An 18,372-nucleotide genomic window follows, 5' to 3' on the forward strand; every position below is an offset into this window, starting at 1 on the left:
TATTTTTGTTTTGATAAAATTACATTAACTAAATTTCAATTATATATATCACTCACATTTTTGCCCTTAGCTACTAACTTACTTAAAACTTGCATACATTAAAAAACAAGAAAAATTACATCATTTTATCTAGGATTATACTTCCAAACTTAACATAAGAGAAAACACTATTTTACTTTCTCAAACTTAAATTTTCAAACTTTTGGACTAATACAGATTCCCTCACTTTTTATTTAAAAACATTTCTTATAGTTTTGTGGTAGATGAATTTTTATAACTTCAGGGTATTTTCATAATATCCAACCATGTGTTATTAAAAAGCAGCAACTAGGGCTGGGTGCAGTGGCTCATGCCTATAATCTCAGCACTTTAGGAGGCCAAGGTGGGTGGATCACGAGGTCAGGAGTCCAAGACCAGCCTAGGCAAGATGGTGAAAATCCGTCTCTATAAAAAATACAAAAATTAGCCTGGCATGGTGGTGCGTGCCTGTAGTCCCAGCTACTGGGGAGGCTGAGGCAGGAGAACTGCTTGAACCTGGGAGGCAGAGGTTGCAGTGAGCCTGCACTGCACTCCAGCCTGAAGAACAGAGTAAGACTCTGACTCAAGAAAACAAAAGGGCAGGGAGGGGCAGCAACTACAGAATACTCAAATATTGAAATCTCTAAATTAATTTGAAAATTTAATACATTATAAAATACATTAATAGCTAAAAGACAAAAACTTACTGAGCAATAAGTTGCTCATCCTCTTACAACTTAATGGGGTTTTGGGAAATTATTTGCATAGCCCCGAAGTCTTTTTAAAAAGCTGTCCAGGGAAGTAGGAAATGATGATTTTTCCCCCCTTTTTGATAAATATCCCATTAGCAAGCAGAGGCATTCAGAATTCCACTGAAGCAAGACTGTAATCCTCCTCTCTGGCCACTAGATGGAGAATTTGTGAGTCTGTAAATGATTGAAGTTTTAAGTGGCCAAAAGAATAATCAGGTCTAAATGTTTTAACATCACCAAATTCATAGAAAAGTAATTTTTAAAAAACAAAAAGCAGGAAGAGGCCATGGAGTTAATTTTATTAATTAAAAAAGACAAAAATGCTTCAATTTTGTCAGGCTTAAATATTTCACAAAACCCCACAAGCTTGCATCAAAACAGACGATGGCTATTTTGCTCAAAAGGCAGTGCACTGGCAGCTTGACTCATATTCATTTTATTTTGTAGTCATATCAAAGCTCTATGGTGAAAAAAGAATACTTTTTTAAAAAAATCTAAAGACAGAATAATTTCAAATCTTTAAAAAATGACTCAGATGAATATAAACCCAGTGTGCTATTTTTGCAAGAGTTATGTTACTTACAGCATCTTTTTTAGTCCACATGTGTCTCCCTTTTGTACAGCCCTCTTGGGCTAAGAATGTATTAAAATCAGAAGTTTTTCTTCTACAACAGCTCCAGTATTTCATCCTTTAAATTATCACAGAAAAACTTCAGAAATAAAATCTCACAACCAATTAAATCCAGAAGTATTTTAGGGATAAATCTGATTTTTAAGAAGTCAGTTAAGTATACAACTCCAGTATTTTACAAGTGTCTAAGTTACTAAACAGCTAAAAATGAATGGACAGTATATCAGGAAGACTGTATTTTAAAACCAGGTTGCCATTTATTATAGTAATCTTGGCATTCCTGAGTAGACACTTACAGAAATGATACCTGAAACACTTAGTCTTCCTGAATAAAGTCACTTAAAATCATCACCTATTCCAAATCAGCTTTTCACTGACGGCTGACACTCCATTTTCCTTGTGAAGCTACCAAAAACTTGTATGACCAAAGATTTATAATCTATTTCAATAAACCAATATAAACAAATTAAAAATGAATGATTATACAACAAATCCCAAAGTAGGTGAAACCTACTTATTGTTTACTTGAGATAAATCAAAAACAGGAAGTCAAAAATCATGGCAAAACTTCAGGTTTCAAGTCCTGAAGAATGTGGAAACAGAGTGGAAGATGTTTACAGAGTGCTGCATTTCTGTAAACTAGAGCATTATATAGAAGAGAGGCTCTCAACTGCAGGATGTGGAAAAGTATGGGTCTTCTTGGGATAATGGTGTCTTAGTGCCCCAGGGCCCAAATTTCTAAATGCCCTGCAGTGTGTAGGACGGTCCTTCAAACAAAACATTTACCCCAAATAGACAGCATCACTTTTAAATACAGAATATAAAGAGAAACAGGCAGTTTATATCACAATGACCACTTAAGAACTGTAACTTTGTTTCCGTTTTCTCATGTATAAACATACAACATACAAACCCCTGTGTTTGTGTAGGCTATTGTGAAGATGTTAATGACAATGTAAGTAAAATGCCTAATAACAGCGCATGGCAAACAATGTTTAAAGACAGAAAGGTTTAACTTTTTAAATTCTACCATAAAGTATTTTAATAAGTCATGCATAAGTTACCCCTCATGGAAAATAGGTACTCCAGAATGATATACACAGACTTCTTCTAGACTCTCTAGACCCCGATATGTCTAAAAATGAAACAAAGAGAAAAAAAATTAGCTGTGCATCTCACAGTTACATATCATACATATTGCAGTACTGTTGACCTCTATGAACTTTGCAAAATACTTAAATAACAATTACCTAGAAAATTCATAAATCTATCCCACGCCATTCTGTTAAAAAATGAAAAATGATTCCCTTTTGGACTTGGTTAAGTTTTAGGTCCCTGTGAGAAAGTCATATTAAGATACTTTCAGCCTTTTGAGTATGAGATCCCATCCAATCATATTCAAGTACTTACTTAGTACTAATTAAGAAAACAATGTTGAAACCAAGGGATTAATACTCTCAATAGAAATACAGTTATGGCATGACTTATGTGTACAGTAAACTCCATGTAGGTATTATCAAATAATATGAGAAATCTAATAAGCAATTCTGGAAGTTCTAGAGTGATGGTGATTTCTTATCCCTATAAAGGGTAAAATGAGCTGCAGACCTATATATATATCCAGGGTTTGTCTGGAAGATCCGGGCCCCATTGCTGCTGTAGATGGAGGCTCTACAGATGAATTCACAAAAAATTATGTTAATAAAACATGGATGTAGCCAGTAGTATATTTTCTATTTTTGTATTTATAGCACTACCTACAAACAGAAAATAAAATTCTGTTTATCTTTTATAAATCCAAAGTACAGTACTAGATGTGTATATCTCCTTAAGATATTTCATAAGAACACAAAACTCGGTATGTTAGCATCTACTAAACTTAATGTTATTGCCCCCACATTCTATTCTTTTCCCCATATTATTTGATGGCACCATACAGACTCAGTTTGTCAAAGCAAAATCCATTAGTTCCTTTTCAGCATCTCCTCTCCCTCCACCCATAGGTAGTCTATAATGAAATCTCATCAATTTGACTTGAATATATCAATTTGTTGATCTTCCTCATAAGCTTGCAGATTTTAAGCAGACTATACTAACAAGTTTCTACTATTTCTGTCTTTGATTTCTATTTTCTACTATCTAATTATCAAATTACTATCACCCTCTTGTTTAAAGTTCTTTACATCCATGTCACACCTTATACATTAATCAGTTCTAGGTCATTTACATATTTAAATGTGCCTCCATATGAGAAAACACTCACAGCCCTGAAGTAAGCAATGGTTTCTTAAATAGAACATAGAAAGCACTAGTCATAAAGAAAATGATGGACAAATTGGATTTTGTTAAAATTAAAAAGCCTGTGTTTATCAAAGTCATCATTAAGACAGTGAAAAAGCACAGAATTTCTGACAGGAGTCACAGATAAAATACATAAAGAATTCCTACAAATTGGTAGGAAAGAGACATTAGAGAGACAGGTAAAAGATTCTGCACACTTCACAAGAGGATATACAAATGGCTAATAAACATACATAAAAGCAGTTATCATGAGGAAGTACAAATCAAAACCATGATGAAAACACTACACACACTAGAATGGTTAAAATACAAAAAAAAAAAAAAAAAAAAAATGGTATACCAAAATGTTAACAAACTGTAGGACAACTTGAATCAGCCTCACATACTGCTGGTAGAAATACAACCACTTTGGAAAACTATGTGGAAGTATCTGTTAATGCTAGAGATATACAGATGGGCATACCTAATCCAAAATCTGTTAACTTTTTGAGAGCCAACATGACAGTTAAAGAAAATACTCATGGAGCATTTCAGATTAGGGATGCTGAACTAATTGATAAGTATAATGCACATACGCCAACATTTTTTTTAAAAAATCCAAAATACTAGAAATGGAAATGTGTATATGTGTCACAAAAGTCATGCACAAGAATGTTCATAATATGGCGGGTGCGGTGGCTTCACGCCTGTAATCCCAGCACTTTGGGAGGCCAAGGCTGGTGGATCACCTGAGGTTCAGGAGTTTGAGACCAGCCTGGCCAACATGGTGAAACCTTGTCTCTAGTAAAAATACAAAAATTAGTCAGGCGTGGTGGGGGGCGCCTGTAAACCCAGCTAGCTACTCAGGAGGCTGAAGCAGAAGAATTGCTTGAACCTGGGAGGTGGAGGTTGCAGTGAGCCGAGATCCTACCATTGCACTCCAGGGTGGGTGACAAGAGCGAAACTCCATCTCAAAAAGAATGTTCATAATAGCATTATTAAAAAAATTTTTTTAATTAAAGGACAAATAAAGTAGAAATTATTTGTGGCACATTCAAATAATGACATACTTTAAACAAATACAAAGACAAAACCGTAACTACATGCAACAAAGATAAATAAAACAAGCATTATTATGCAGAAGACGACAAACACGGGTACATATTCTATGGTTATTTTTACATTAAACTCTGAAACAGAAAAAAACCTATGTTGATTGACAGAAAAACATTTGAGGGAGATAATGAATGAGAAAACACATAAGGAGTGCTCCGCACTGCTGGTGTGTTTAACTTTGTGAAAATCCCTTCAGCTATAAATTTATATCGGTCTATCGTTTAACAAACTTCAATGGTATGTTTCAATGAAAAAGACTAAAAATTTCTTCAATTTCAATGGCCTCCACAATCTAACGTACGATCTAACTTCCCTGCACCACTAAACCCTTTTAGGATCTGGCCAGGTCTACTTATCTCTATTAATCTCAACTCCACAGCAGCAAATTTGTACCATTACATCATTTTCTCTATACTTCTGCTATTACTTACACTTGAAATACATTTTCTCTGTTTTTCCTGTCATTCACTTTTCAAAACGCATCTGATACCTTCTCCTTGATCTTCCTCTATTACCCTACCATTTGCATTGCCTTCCCCACTCCAGTAATTAATTCCTTTTTATCTACTACTTCTACCTCATACACATGTAAATACAATTATATCTCCATTCCTTAAATGATCTAAAATTTAACATGAGGAAAAAGTACAAACCTGCCCCTACCCCATTTTCACCTTGTTGGTCAATGGTGTCACCAATCACCCAGGTGCTTGAATTCCCTTCACATCAAATCCATTAGCAAATCCTGCTATTACAGGCAGATGCTCCTTTGCTTACAACGTGGTTATAGCCTGATAATACCATCGTTAAGTCAAAAAAACCTTAAATTACACCATGGTAAGTTGGGAACCATCTGTACTTTTAAATTCTATCATTCATTCTACATGCACTGTTCTAAGCATTGAAGATACAAGAACAACAAAAATCCCTATCCTCACAACTTTTACTCAGCAAGGGGGTTAGATGGTATAGATCAGAAGCAAAATAAGTATGCAAAATAATACAAAGTTGTAAAAGCAATGGAGAAAAAAGGAAAGGGAGAAGAAATGTTGGAGGACATGCAAGTTTTATATCAAGTAGCAAGAGGTAGGAAAAGGCCTTACTGGTATGTTCGACTGCATCCCACATTTAATCACTTCTCAACAAACTACTCTCCAATCACATTATCTGGTCTTCCATAGTAGCATCCTAGCTGGTTTCTCGTCCTCCAGTTCCACTCCTGCTCCATCACTACATATTTAACACTCACCAGTCACAGAATCTTTTTAAAACCCTTCCGTAAAGCAAGTAATAGCTTCTCATAATATTTAGAATAAGGCCCAAATACCTCATCCTGGCTCAAAAGAACCACCATAATTTTGTCTCTCTCTCTTACCTGCTATCCTTGCCCAAGCTACACAGACCTTGTTATTCCTTGAATAGCCAAGTTCTAAAGCCTCTGCTCATGCTACTGCATCCGAAACACTTCACCCAGATTGACATAATCCATCCAGTACAATATGAAGATTTCTGATTTAGTGTTACAATCTCAAGAAGGGCTATGCACTCGTTAGTATGTTTTCTTATCATCCTGATTTTGTAATATCTACCTATTTGTTGCTCTTCTCCCCATTCTAGAATATCAGCTCCATAAGAACAGAAATGTTTGCTTTATTTGATACTATGTCTCCAGTCCATAAAATGTCTGGCACATAATAAGTGCTCAGTAAATGTTAAGTAAATTGGAATTACTTATTTTCATTATTCTACTGGACATGATGCTACTCAGTCTCTTATCCATGATTGTAGCCCTAGTCCCCAGCATAATGTCCAATATATAACATACATCCAAATGTTTTAATTGAGTCAGTGAACTGCACTTTTCTCAAAATTAAAATTTTACTTCATAACACATCACAAATCTTGTAATATATACCTTTGAACACCCTCCATTCTTACATGAGGTCCCAATCTTAATTTCATCATTGTCTTCTTCTGAAACGAAGAAAAAAAAATCAAGTTTAAAAGTTAAAATAGAACTTCACTGTGGCATCATTCTTAAAAAGTAGGTTTTCCCAGAAAACAATACTTTTTAAAAAATGACTGACTAGGTTTTGCTTATATCCCCAAAATGATATATGACACATTTCTTATTATTTTCTTTTGAGGACCTGGTGTCTTCGACAATGCAGGAAACAACTTTTTCCATAACAAAATGTTATATCCAATATTTTAACTTTGTAAAATAAATCATGAAAGGGTGTTTTCCTCCCATGGTACCAGGTATAAAGTCAGAGAATAGTGAATATATTTTGTATAATGTACAAGAAAACATTTTAAAATATCAAAGAAATTTAGCTGATTCTTAAAAAAATAATGAACCTGAGAGGCCGAGACGGGCAGATCACGAGGTCAGGAGATGGAGACCATCCTGGCCAACACGGTGAAACCCCGTCTCTACTAAAAAATACAAAAAACTAGCCGGGCGAGGTGGCGGGCGCCTGTGGTCCCAGCTACTTGGGAGGATGGAGCTACCCAGGAGGCGGAGCTTGCAGTGAGCTGAGATCCGGTCACTGCACTCCAGCCTGGGTGGCAGAGCGAGACTCTGTCTCAAAAAAAAAAAAAAATAATAATGAACCATGAAAGAAAAAAAATTTAATATAGGTTCTCATTTTGAATAAAGACATGGAATTAAACTATTAGGAGTATTTGTAGTTTTTCACATCTGACATTTAGAAGAAAAAAAGTTTCTTAACTACAATTTGCTACTTTTCCCTATTTATATGCAGTAAACTACTGTTCTCTCTTTTGGATAACTGCTTAACTGCACCATAAAATAATTACAATAAAACAAAATAAAATCTTACCTTTTTTATCTTCTTCATTCCCTGATGACAGTTTAAGTTTATCAAGTGCTTGTTTTAGGGAGGCAGATATTTTTAATTCCAAATTTGTCATTGGTTCATCTGGGCTGGAGAATTTTGAAACTTTATTACCATTATTTATATACTAAAATATTTCTTTGTACTCCAAATTAATAACCTTAAAAGCTTTTTGAGAAACCAAATGCTATGAGAATCAAATGATTCCCATTAAAAAGTTAAAAGGTGTTTTATAAATAATTGTTACAATGTATCTACATTCTGTCTTAACAGAAAAGCTCCTTTTTAGAATAGCAAGTCTCAAATAATCACGCTATTGTCAGCATATTTAATTATTAATCAGTTGCACTAACGAGAAGGGAATAAAGACTAGGAATTCAACTTTTTCAAGATGAGTAATGCTGAGGAAGGGACCATAATGTACTTTTACATCCCATGCCCAAGCAAATGCTGAGCACATAATGAACATGAAATATAAGTAAGTTCTAAGTGAATCCATACTCACTTCTACCAGTGGGGATAATTTATGTGGACACTGGCATATGGATCCGTAAATTCAGATATAATCGCATTGTAAGGCAATTTCAGTAGGGTTAAAAAACCAACATCTAATATTTCATAATGGCTAAGTATTGTATACACAATTTAAGTACATTCAATAAATAAGTATTAATAATAGTAATAAACACAGCAACAAAAACAAAAATTGCAGGCTATTCGTTCTATATCCACAATGAAAAATCTGACGAAAGAGGCATTTTAAAAGTACATAGGCAAGGCATGGTCACTTATGCCCGTAATCCCAACACTTTTGGGAGGTTGAGACAAGAGGACTGCTTGAAGCCTGGGCAACAAAGAACCCTGTCTAGCAAAAAATAGAAAATATTAGTCAGTCACTGATATGGTTTCCCTGTGCCCCCCCCCCAAATCTCATCTTGAATTCTAGCTCCCATAATCCCTACAAGGTGCGTGAGGGAGCTGGTGGGAGGTAACTGAATCATGGGGATGCATTTTTCCCATGCTGTTCTCATGATAGCGAATATGTCTCAGAAGATCTGATGGTTTTTTCTTGCCTGCCACCATGTAAAACATTCCTTTATTACTCCGTCTGCCTTCTGCCATGATTGTGAGGCCTCCCCAGCCATATGGAACTGTGAGACCATGAAACCTCTTTTTCTTTATAAGTCACTTAGTCTCGAGTGTTTCTTCATAACAGTGTGAATACAGTAATAGTAGCATACATCTATAGTTCCAGGGAGGGTTAGGCAGGAGGATGGCTTGAGCCCAGGAGTTCAAGGCTGCAGTGAGCTATAATGCCACTGCATTACAGCCTGGGTAAGAGAGGGACTGTTCCTCTTAAAAAAAAGAAAAAAAAGTATGTAAAAACCTACATCCTCATAATTTGTATAATACCACTAAATGAATTTAGGAGAAAATATTTAATTTTTCTCATCTCATTGCCTTTCTTTCTTTTTTAAAGAGTCAATCTCAAGATCCTCCTGCCTCAGCCTGAGTAGCTGCAACTACATGAGCACACCACTAAACCCCGCTAATCTTTTTTTTTTCTTGGAGAGATAGGATCTGGTTCAGATTGGTCTCAAACTCCTGGGCTCAAAGGAACCTCCCTCCTGGGCTTCTCAAAGTGCTGGATTATGAGCTTGAGCCACAGTGCCTGACCTCTTACTGCCCTTTAGTAAAATAATGGCTCAACATTTAAAAAAAAATTAACTCATACTATTACAGTATAGACTCTATTATATTACTAAAGAGATTAACAATGAGCCATGACGGAAGTTTTGTCTTTTCCCAATTATTTTTCTAACTGCTAAATTGGCCAACAAAGCATTCAATGGTTTCTTCTAACTATGAAGATGGAGAGAGAATAAAATCATCCTGAGTAGTTTCCTTAGCAATCTGTACTCAGAGTGTAATGAACAAATAAGCACCTAAAGTTTCTTAGGGTTCTTGTCTTGGTTCTATATTATTCAATACTCTATAAATTTATTTAAGTAGGATCAATGGAGAATAAAAGGAAAATCATGAGTTCATAGCATGAATAAAAATTGCAATAGATGCCTACTTGCAGCCAAAAAAAAGTCACTTTTTTAAAAGTTCTGAAGTTTTCTTCTAAAACAATTTAGTACTCAAGTGTAGCATGAAGACCTGGTTCAACAAAGGTACTCAATATACATGCGTGGGAATACAGAGTCTGGTTATCAGAAGGCGAGTATGAAGAATCTGTACTATTCTATTGCACAATGAGCAAAGGTTTTTTTAAGACTTTCACAAATATGTCACCTAAATCAAATGCATTAAAAATTGACCAGTAGTAATGAGATTTAACAGTAGTTTTCAGGGATCTGAAAGTAAAGATGGATGATTAGGCCTCTGCATTATTTTCTACTTCAAACAGATTCCATGACACGGAAAACCGCTTCAAAGAATTTCACCATGCCACAGTGAAAAAGATGCACAAGAAAAACGTGTGACTTCCCCACCCTGATGATACATGTCCCTGTAATTATGACAATACAATATGCAAATCTCTTATGTGGTTGTATTGTGTACATGCTCTCAAGTTGAAGAGAAATAAAAATTTAAGGCAGATTTAAGGGAGAAACCAAATGGTTCAAAGCTTGGTGGCCTACATAGTAGCTACAAATGGTATCATGCTAAATCATAAAGGAAAGTACCATGCACAAGTGCTACTATTCAAGTGTGACAAAAATATGTAACTGTATAAAGTATACCTTGGTCTTTTTATTGCTTCTACTGGCTTAGGGGCTTGAATGATGTGTTCCTGAAATTTAGGTTTTAATTCAGATAGTTCCTTCTTCTCAGTAGTCTTTACTTCAGGTTTGACTGGCTCAGGTGGTTTCTCACTATTATGTCTACCTTTTGTACAGCCCTGTTAATGAAAGATATTCATTAAGAGCTATATATTTTACATTTCATGATAGAAACACTATCTTTTCAATTCTTTATTGATTCTATTTCATGTTTTCTCCAGTTTCATAATATTGATTTTAAGAAATTAAAAACAGAATTCCAAATGTGCTATATTTGGTTAATCTCTGAATGTTTTTTAAAAAAGTTTTTGAATTACACTTCATAAACACCTACTTATTCGATTAAAAATACAGCATAAACCTCTTATTTACAGAAGAATTCTGGAGAATCTCACAAAGAACTGTAAAAAATAGTTTCACATAAAAATCTGTTACTCAAAAAGGCCTCAATTTGAGACCTAGTTCTCAACATACTTATTAGTTACATGACCTTAAGCAAGACAATCTTTTTAAACCTCCATTTCCTCATTTGTAAAATGGAGGTACTCTTGGGTAAGATATTTTCTGAAAGGGTTAAATAATATAATGCCTGGCACATTTGGCAGGTGATAACCTTCAACAAATGTTAGTTACTTTTCTACTGCATTCTACTGAATTATATATACTCTTTAACACCTCTGAAATAATACAATCAATAGCATTATCAGTTTGTTAGTAGCTTTAGTTTTCTTAGTGGTATATAAAATGGTTTTATATAAAAGTGATATATAAAATATTTCAACAGTATCTTAGATAAAACTTCATCATTCCTAACTGAAAAGGCTTTAAATTGTTGCTTACCACTTTATCCTTCTTGATGTTCTTTTAACATAACAGAAAGAACAAATCTAAAATGATAAGCAGGTAACTAATATCTTAAAACGTTAACTTCCAAAACAGATTCTTTATTTTACAAGCTGTGGAAGGGAGATGAGCTGCTTTTTAAAAGGTGTTATCTGCAAGTTGATGAAGACACCAATCAATCTGTATCAGAAATCAGACTCCTCAAATCTGAAGCTTTCTGTAACATGTGTTTTTAGGAAGATAATCTAGAAAAAAAAATTAGTACTTACTACAATGCTTAAGAAATCAGAAAAATCAGTTGTTCTTCTCTTACAGCAAGACCAACCCTATGGAAAACAAGAGAAAGAAATTAAAAACTCTATTTGCACGGGAACCACGACCCACTAAAACACTCTACTTACACTTATCTACTTGAATCCTGCAGTAACTTGCGTATACATAGAGTGTAAAATTTCAGTGTTGCATATAATTCACCTAATCAAGTAAAATGAATATTAATCTTTGATTTTTAAAAATCCAATTAACCAATGTTAAAGTGATTTGCGCTGTGCCCTATCATCAAGGGAAGCCACCTTTATAAAACAAAAACGGCTTTTCTTTTCAACAATCGGGTCTGCTTATTAAAAGAAAAACACGTTATAATTCCTAAAACTATCACATAAAGAATATTCAAAGTAAGTATAGGTATTTTACTTTTAAAATCTACTAAGTTAACGATAATAACTATAATTTAGTTTTTAAACAAAATCTATTACAGTTTCACAATAAGCATTCTATTTTCACAACAACAAAGATTAATTAACACAGTAGCCAAAGCACTGTTAAGTCTTTGAAGGTGATCTTTTCAGTGAGAAGCATGAAGACACAGAAACTATTACTATTTGTAACTTTTGAACAATCAAGTAGTTTACCAAAAAATGGTTTTAATAATTATCTCTTAATCCCAACGTTTATAGAGAAAAGGGAAACAAAAATGCAAAATCTCAAAACGTGGAACTTCAGATGAAGATTTGGGACTAAATTCAGATTAAGAGGCAACTTTGCACACATCCACCTGGACCTCGCTGATTTTCAAAAGAATGCATAAAAATTAGGTAGTGATTTTTCTCATAATATGCACCTGTAGGTTCCTTTTCTTTAAAGGTAATTTCAAATATCCTATAATTCAAATTTTCCTTTATTTTGAAATTTAATTATCTTTTACTCTGAGATGTAGATCAATCACTACAACCTTAAATATAGGGTTTAAATAGCATCAATAATATAGTCAATAGAAAAGTTATTCTATAAAAGTTTTACTGTCTTTATCATGTACTGAATTATGTCAGATACTGTGACACATACACGTAAAATATGACATAGGCCAGCTGTTCCCAAATGCCAATCTGGATTCTATGCTAGTCTTCAGTACAATGAGAAAAGGAAAGATAAATTTAAGTTATGTGAATATAAGGTTGCTAGTTGTCTTTTTTCAGCAAGATTGTCCTTTTCTCCGAATATGCCCCTTCCAATACTAAAATAGTCTTTCTTTTGTCAATGCAATGTTTAACTTCTTACTTCCTCAATCAACTAGTATCCCTTTATTGATGTATATACATTGTGTCTGAAATCTTCTGGACTGTGAGATCCAATAACCTTGGAAAGTCTAGGACTTTAAGAAATGGTTATAAAATAGAGACTATAATAAACGCTACAACTGCAGAAGAGAGAGAAGCAAAAATACTTCCAAGTGAAATCATTAAGACTTGGACTGATTAACAACGCAGTAAGAGAAAAAACAGGCAATGGACCAAATGGTCAGAAAGTCAGTAGTATCATTACTAGGAGCAGTAAAGTTGAGAGGCAGACTACTTTTGGAATACATGGTACACAGTAGAAACTGGTCTGACGTTGCCAATGAGACACATAAATAGAAATGTGTTGTAAGAGCCACCGGCGTAGAGGTGACATTTGAGAAAATGAATGAATGAACTGAATGAGAGAAAACAGCCAAAGGTTACCTTTAACAGCTAAGAGGAAAACAGCATAAGGAAAAAAAGAAAAAGATACAGTAAAACAAAAATAGCAGAATAAATGGCAGTCTAGGAAAGATAAAATTCCTCAAAAGGAAAAATAAACATTTCCACAGCACCACAGTTTCCACCACCACAAAGATTTGTAAAAACTAAAAAAAATGTATGGAGGAATAAGGTCTCAACTTGTCCTACTGAATGTCTTCTGTTTTCCTCACTCAGGACTAACCAGACTAATACATCTTTTGTTAGATTTAGTGGTGTAACAGTGAAGTGCCAAAACAGTCTAACTACTCTTTGGAAGGTATAATTAGACATTTAAAAGGCACCAACAATATTTAAACATGTTAAGACTGCTTATGTTTCTGAGAACCAAAGTTGCAGAACCTAAACCCATGGCAGCCCTATCACAGCATTATCTTTTGAGATATACAAAGGAAACTCTTTAAATGTATCATATTATCATGAATTTTAAAAAGACAACCAGCAAAAACCTAGTCAAACAACATTGTACTAATTCTCCATAACATCAAAGAAAACAGGTAACGTTTCTTTGAAGTAGAAACACTCTAAACTTACATGTCTGTCCGGAGACTGGCACTTCTGTCCCGAGACTGGCACTAAGTGTTTATAACAATCTTTTCTAAAATTCAGAGCTGTTATTAGCCAGTAGTGACAGACTGAGATTCAATATGACCACTCTATTTCCCCTCAAAATTAGAAAAGTGAAGAAAGGGGTGCAGAAAATGAAAATAAAGACCAGGCACGGTAATCCCAGCACTTCGGGAGGCTGAGCCAGGTGGATCATCTGAGGTCAGGAGTTGGAGACCAGCCTGGCCAACATGATGAAACCCTGTCTCTACTAAAAATACAACAATTAGCTGCGCATGGTGGCGGGTGCCTGTAATCCCAGCTCCTCAGGAGGCTGAGGTGGAATCGCTTGAACCCAGGAGGCAGACGTTGCAGCGAGCTGAGATCGCGCCACTGCACTCCAACCTGGGTGACACAGTGAGACTCCATCTCAAAAAAAAATAAAAAATAAAAAAAACCCACACACACACAAGAGAGAGAATTAAAATACAATTTTATAACTGGAAAAGACTTTAAGATCACCATCTACTGTCTTTTCTTTGCCTTTAGTGAAAAAGGCACACTTAAAGCACCCGCCCACCAAAGGTCATTAAGAACTCACTAGCTGAGAAAAAAAAGATGAGAAAATAAAGATTTAGTATTACATCTCTCAATTCACTACAGTTATGAAGAAAATGAAAATATACTTCCTACCTTCAATGCATCGTGAAAGACTGGAACACCTGGGTGGTATGTGCAAGCATCTGCAGAAAACAGAAGAAAAAAAAGTACCACTCTTTTTACAATGAAGAAAAATATATACATGATCATCTCCTTAAGGTGTTAACCTTTAATCCTTTTACCAAACGCGGGTACTTTAAAAAGGTACAAATGACTGAGTTTGATGCGTAGCACAAAGTGTACTATGTTAAAAGAGTAATAATTCTAATTCAAGAGTATGATGACTAAAGATAAAAATGCAGAATTGCTTACGTGTAACAATTATATTTTATATTCCCTTAATCTGGGTAGTAAAATTTGTTTAGTACCAAAACTTCAAACCCCCAAATTTTGACCAGCATTTTTCAAATCTGCTTTTACAAATATACTATCAAACTTGAAGTATTCTTACGTGCATTAATCCATAAAGGTTTCACAAGAGATTTCCTAAAAGGCATTTTGTAATAACAGGCTCAAGATTTTAAATACTGTAAATATTTTTTGCAGTATCTAATTGCTAATTTAACTTTCCTAGACAGCAGTCAATTCCTAGCTAAAAACCTCACTAAAAAGACGACTAGAGCGCCTCTGCCCACCCCCCCTCCCCCTCCCCACACCGTATGGGAAGTGAGGAGGAGCGTCTCTGCCTGGCCGCTGTGCAACCTTCCAAGTGTGAAGTGACAGCTGTGTGTGTGATATTTCTGCCTTCCCCAAGTGTGAATTTTCGACATTAAAGTTTACTTTTTAATTAAAAAAAAAGTCGTCTAGGCCGGCCCGGTGGCTCACGCCTGTAATTCCAGCACTTTGGGAGGCTGAGGTGGGCAGATCACCTAAGGTTAGGCGTTTGAGACCAGCCTAGCCAACATGGTGAAACCCCTTGTCTACTAAAAAATACAAAAATTAGTCGGGCGTGGTAGTGTATGCCTGTAGTCGGAAGGCTGAGGCAGGAGAATTGCTTGAACTTGGGAAGCAGAGTTTGCAGGGAGTCAAGATCAGGCCACTGCACTCCACCCTAGGCAACAGAGCAAGACTCCATCTTAAAAACAAACTCACTCTGAAGTTCTACAGCCTATTTTCAAGATTCTCACTGGGTGTTATTCTGTACTTCCCTCCCCACTACACCATCAATCTTTACTTCTCTTATGTAAAGGGGTTTATTACAATTTGTGTTGGGAACAGGCCCCCAAATCTGGCTATTAACTGGCCCCAAAACTGGCCATAAACAAAATCTCTGCAGCACTGTGACATGCTCGTGACAGCCTTGACGCCCAGGCTAGAAGGTCGTGGGTTTACCTGAATGGGGGCAAGGAACCCCTGGCCCACCCAGGGCGGAAAACCGCTTAAGGCGTTCTTAAACCACAAACAATAGCATGAGCGATCTGTGCCTTAAGGACACGTTCATGCTGCAGACACCTACCCAGAGCCCATCCCTTTATTTCCGGCAAGGAATACTTTTAGTAAATGTTATGATTGGCTTGCTGTCAATAAACACGTGGGTACATCTCTGTTCGAGGCTCTCAGCTCTGAAGGCTAAGAGACCCCTGATTTCCCACTCCACACTCTGTATTTCTGTGTGTGTGTCTTTAATTCCTCTAGTGCCACCAGGTTAGGGTATCCACGACCGAGCTGGTCTCAGCAATTTGCAAGATGGAGTACCATATTTTTAAAAATCAGGTTAACAGTCAGCTTCATCCCTCCGCAATCTGCTTATAAGACCATCTTTCAACCTTTCAATTCTATTTAGCTTTCAATGCTCTACAACAACCTTGTCCAACATGCCACCCCAGACGACTCTGAATGTAGCCCAACACAAATTCGTAAACTTTCTTAAAACATTATGAATTTTTTTTCTGTTTTTGTTTTCTTTTAAGCTCATCAGCTATCATTAGTGTTAGTGTATATTCATGTGTGGTCCAATTACTCTTCTTCCAATGTGGCCCAGATAATTCTCCTTTTTCCAATGTTGCCCAGGGAAGCCAAAACATTGGGTACCCTTGCTCTACCACTTGATTCCTGGTACTGCCTCAAAGTAATTCATTAATGGTGCTCACAGAAATCTCCCCGCTCCGTTATTAGCCAGTATTGCTTCCTTAGTAACCATGTGCTGCATAGATACCAGCTAATGTAGAAAGTGTTAGAGGTCTCTTCCTGATACAGTAAGTAAACCCGTGGATCAGAAAGATGTTATTAATTAAGGGTAGCTGTGGAATTAAGGGCCGAAAAAGGAGGCTGGAAGTAGAAAAGGATACGCAAAAGGACATGAATTTGAGAGGGGAATGGAAGCAGAGAATAGATTCAGTATTTTCAAACACTAAACTTAAACATAAAACGCACAATGTATAACAGAGTCAGAGGCATAAAATGTCACAATAATAGTCAATTTTGGCAGCATGGCAGCAGGAATGAGTCAGATCTGAACCATACAACTAGTATGAACACAATTTGAAAGTCACTGCTTTCAAAAACAAGAAGTTACAAGCAAATGGACATTCTTCATCATTTCTTTAATGTCCATCCTTTCTTCATCAGTTTTAAGAGTTTTGGTAAAATTAATATTTTATGGGTGAGAAGCTACAACACAGTAGTAGTGGTTAAGTGTCCAGGGCATCTAACATTGGGTCTGACCCTGGCTAAATTTCTCACTGAGCTGCTCGCTGGTAGTTCCCTCAGTTTTCCTTGTATACGTCGATTAAATAAAATACTGTTTGTGAAGCTGTGTTTATTAAAGAATAAGTGTTTAACCTATGTAAGTTACCAACTGTGTCTTCCTTAAACACTCTTTAACTTGCGTTAAAAATTTAAACGTTCTATCAGCTTAAAAGGGAGTCTAATTTCTGTCCCCAAGAGGAAAAATAAATCATGAGACTAAGTCAACAAGCATGGTAATTATGCCATAGCACCAAGAAAAAAAAGGATTTATTGTAGATTAAGACATATTTAAAGATAACAGATGTAGCATCTGGCTTACGCAAAATATAACTTGCTTGTGTATTTATCTCTTTTAACTTACTTCCGTCAACTGTACAAAGGCAAACCTCTTCCTAAAAAACCTCCTAACCAACCTTGTAGTTTTTGTCTCCTACTCCGTATCTCCATTTTCTTCTCCTTCCATTCACTCAATTTACTTGACAAATTTATTCTAAGTCTCTTTAAAAACCGTCATTTCGCAAAAGTAAATATACTTTTAGCGATCTTATTGAAATTTCTCTGCTGTAACTGATACTGCTGACCACCCAATTTTTGAGACAGTTTTCCTGATCGCTTTGTTTCCTAGGCACTGCAACAATTCACAGATGGATACAGACTTCCAACAAATGACGATCTCCCCTGAACTTTACTCTCCCATAAGCAAAGCGTCAGGCTTTCTCCTGTATTCTATATAAAAGCAGAATATCTGCAGACATAAGTGCAATTAATTTTTTACATAGGCTGCCAACACCAAAGGGCTTTAAAATCATTTCTCGATTTTGTCATCCACTGAAATCTCACAATTTTCCTCTTGAGTAGCATATTTGCATCATAAAAATGTCAGCGGTGGTAACTTGAGTATTGCATAGGTTGGATTTTCCTTTTCCTTAAAACCCTGTATCAATGGTCTTATTTTAAATAGCGCCATCAATTTACCTGTGTTCCAAAAATAAGTATTTCAAACATCTCAGAGGTGAAGAGTTCAAAAGGCATCAGTTTTCATCTCCTCCACAAAAATGAAGGATCTTATTAATACTACCTCATTGAACTGAGCTTCTCTATCAAAAGGGTCTAAGTAACACGGCATGCGTC

General features: G+C 35.7%; 1 protein-coding gene across 2 annotated transcripts in view; it reads right to left on the reverse strand.

Annotated features, from left to right (window-relative positions):
- Positions 1-18,372, reverse strand: part of CHORDC1 (cysteine and histidine rich domain containing 1) — a 32,740-nt gene that overhangs the window by 13,280 nt on the left and 1,088 nt on the right. The window contains exons 2-8 of one of the 2 annotated variants that reach the window (XM_073020263.1): positions 14,587-14,636; positions 11,560-11,616; positions 10,409-10,566; positions 7,644-7,747; positions 6,713-6,768; positions 2,466-2,536; positions 1,354-1,459 (exon numbers count right to left, since the gene is read on the reverse strand). In XM_073020263.1, the coding sequence (XP_072876364.1) occupies positions 1,354-1,459; positions 2,466-2,536; positions 6,713-6,768; positions 7,644-7,747; positions 10,409-10,566; positions 11,560-11,616; positions 14,587-14,636 (602 nt within the window). Of the gene's footprint in view, positions 1-1,353; positions 1,460-2,465; positions 2,537-6,712; positions 6,772-7,643; positions 7,748-10,408; positions 10,567-11,559; positions 11,617-14,586; positions 14,637-18,372 lie in introns of both variants that reach the window. The other variant, XM_008020490.3, reaches the window with a different exon arrangement.

Source organism: Chlorocebus sabaeus, chromosome 1 (genome assembly GCF_047675955.1).
Source record: "Chlorocebus sabaeus isolate Y175 chromosome 1, mChlSab1.0.hap1, whole genome shotgun sequence".
In the NCBI taxonomy this organism is placed as follows: Eukaryota; Metazoa; Chordata; class Mammalia; order Primates; family Cercopithecidae; genus Chlorocebus; species Chlorocebus sabaeus.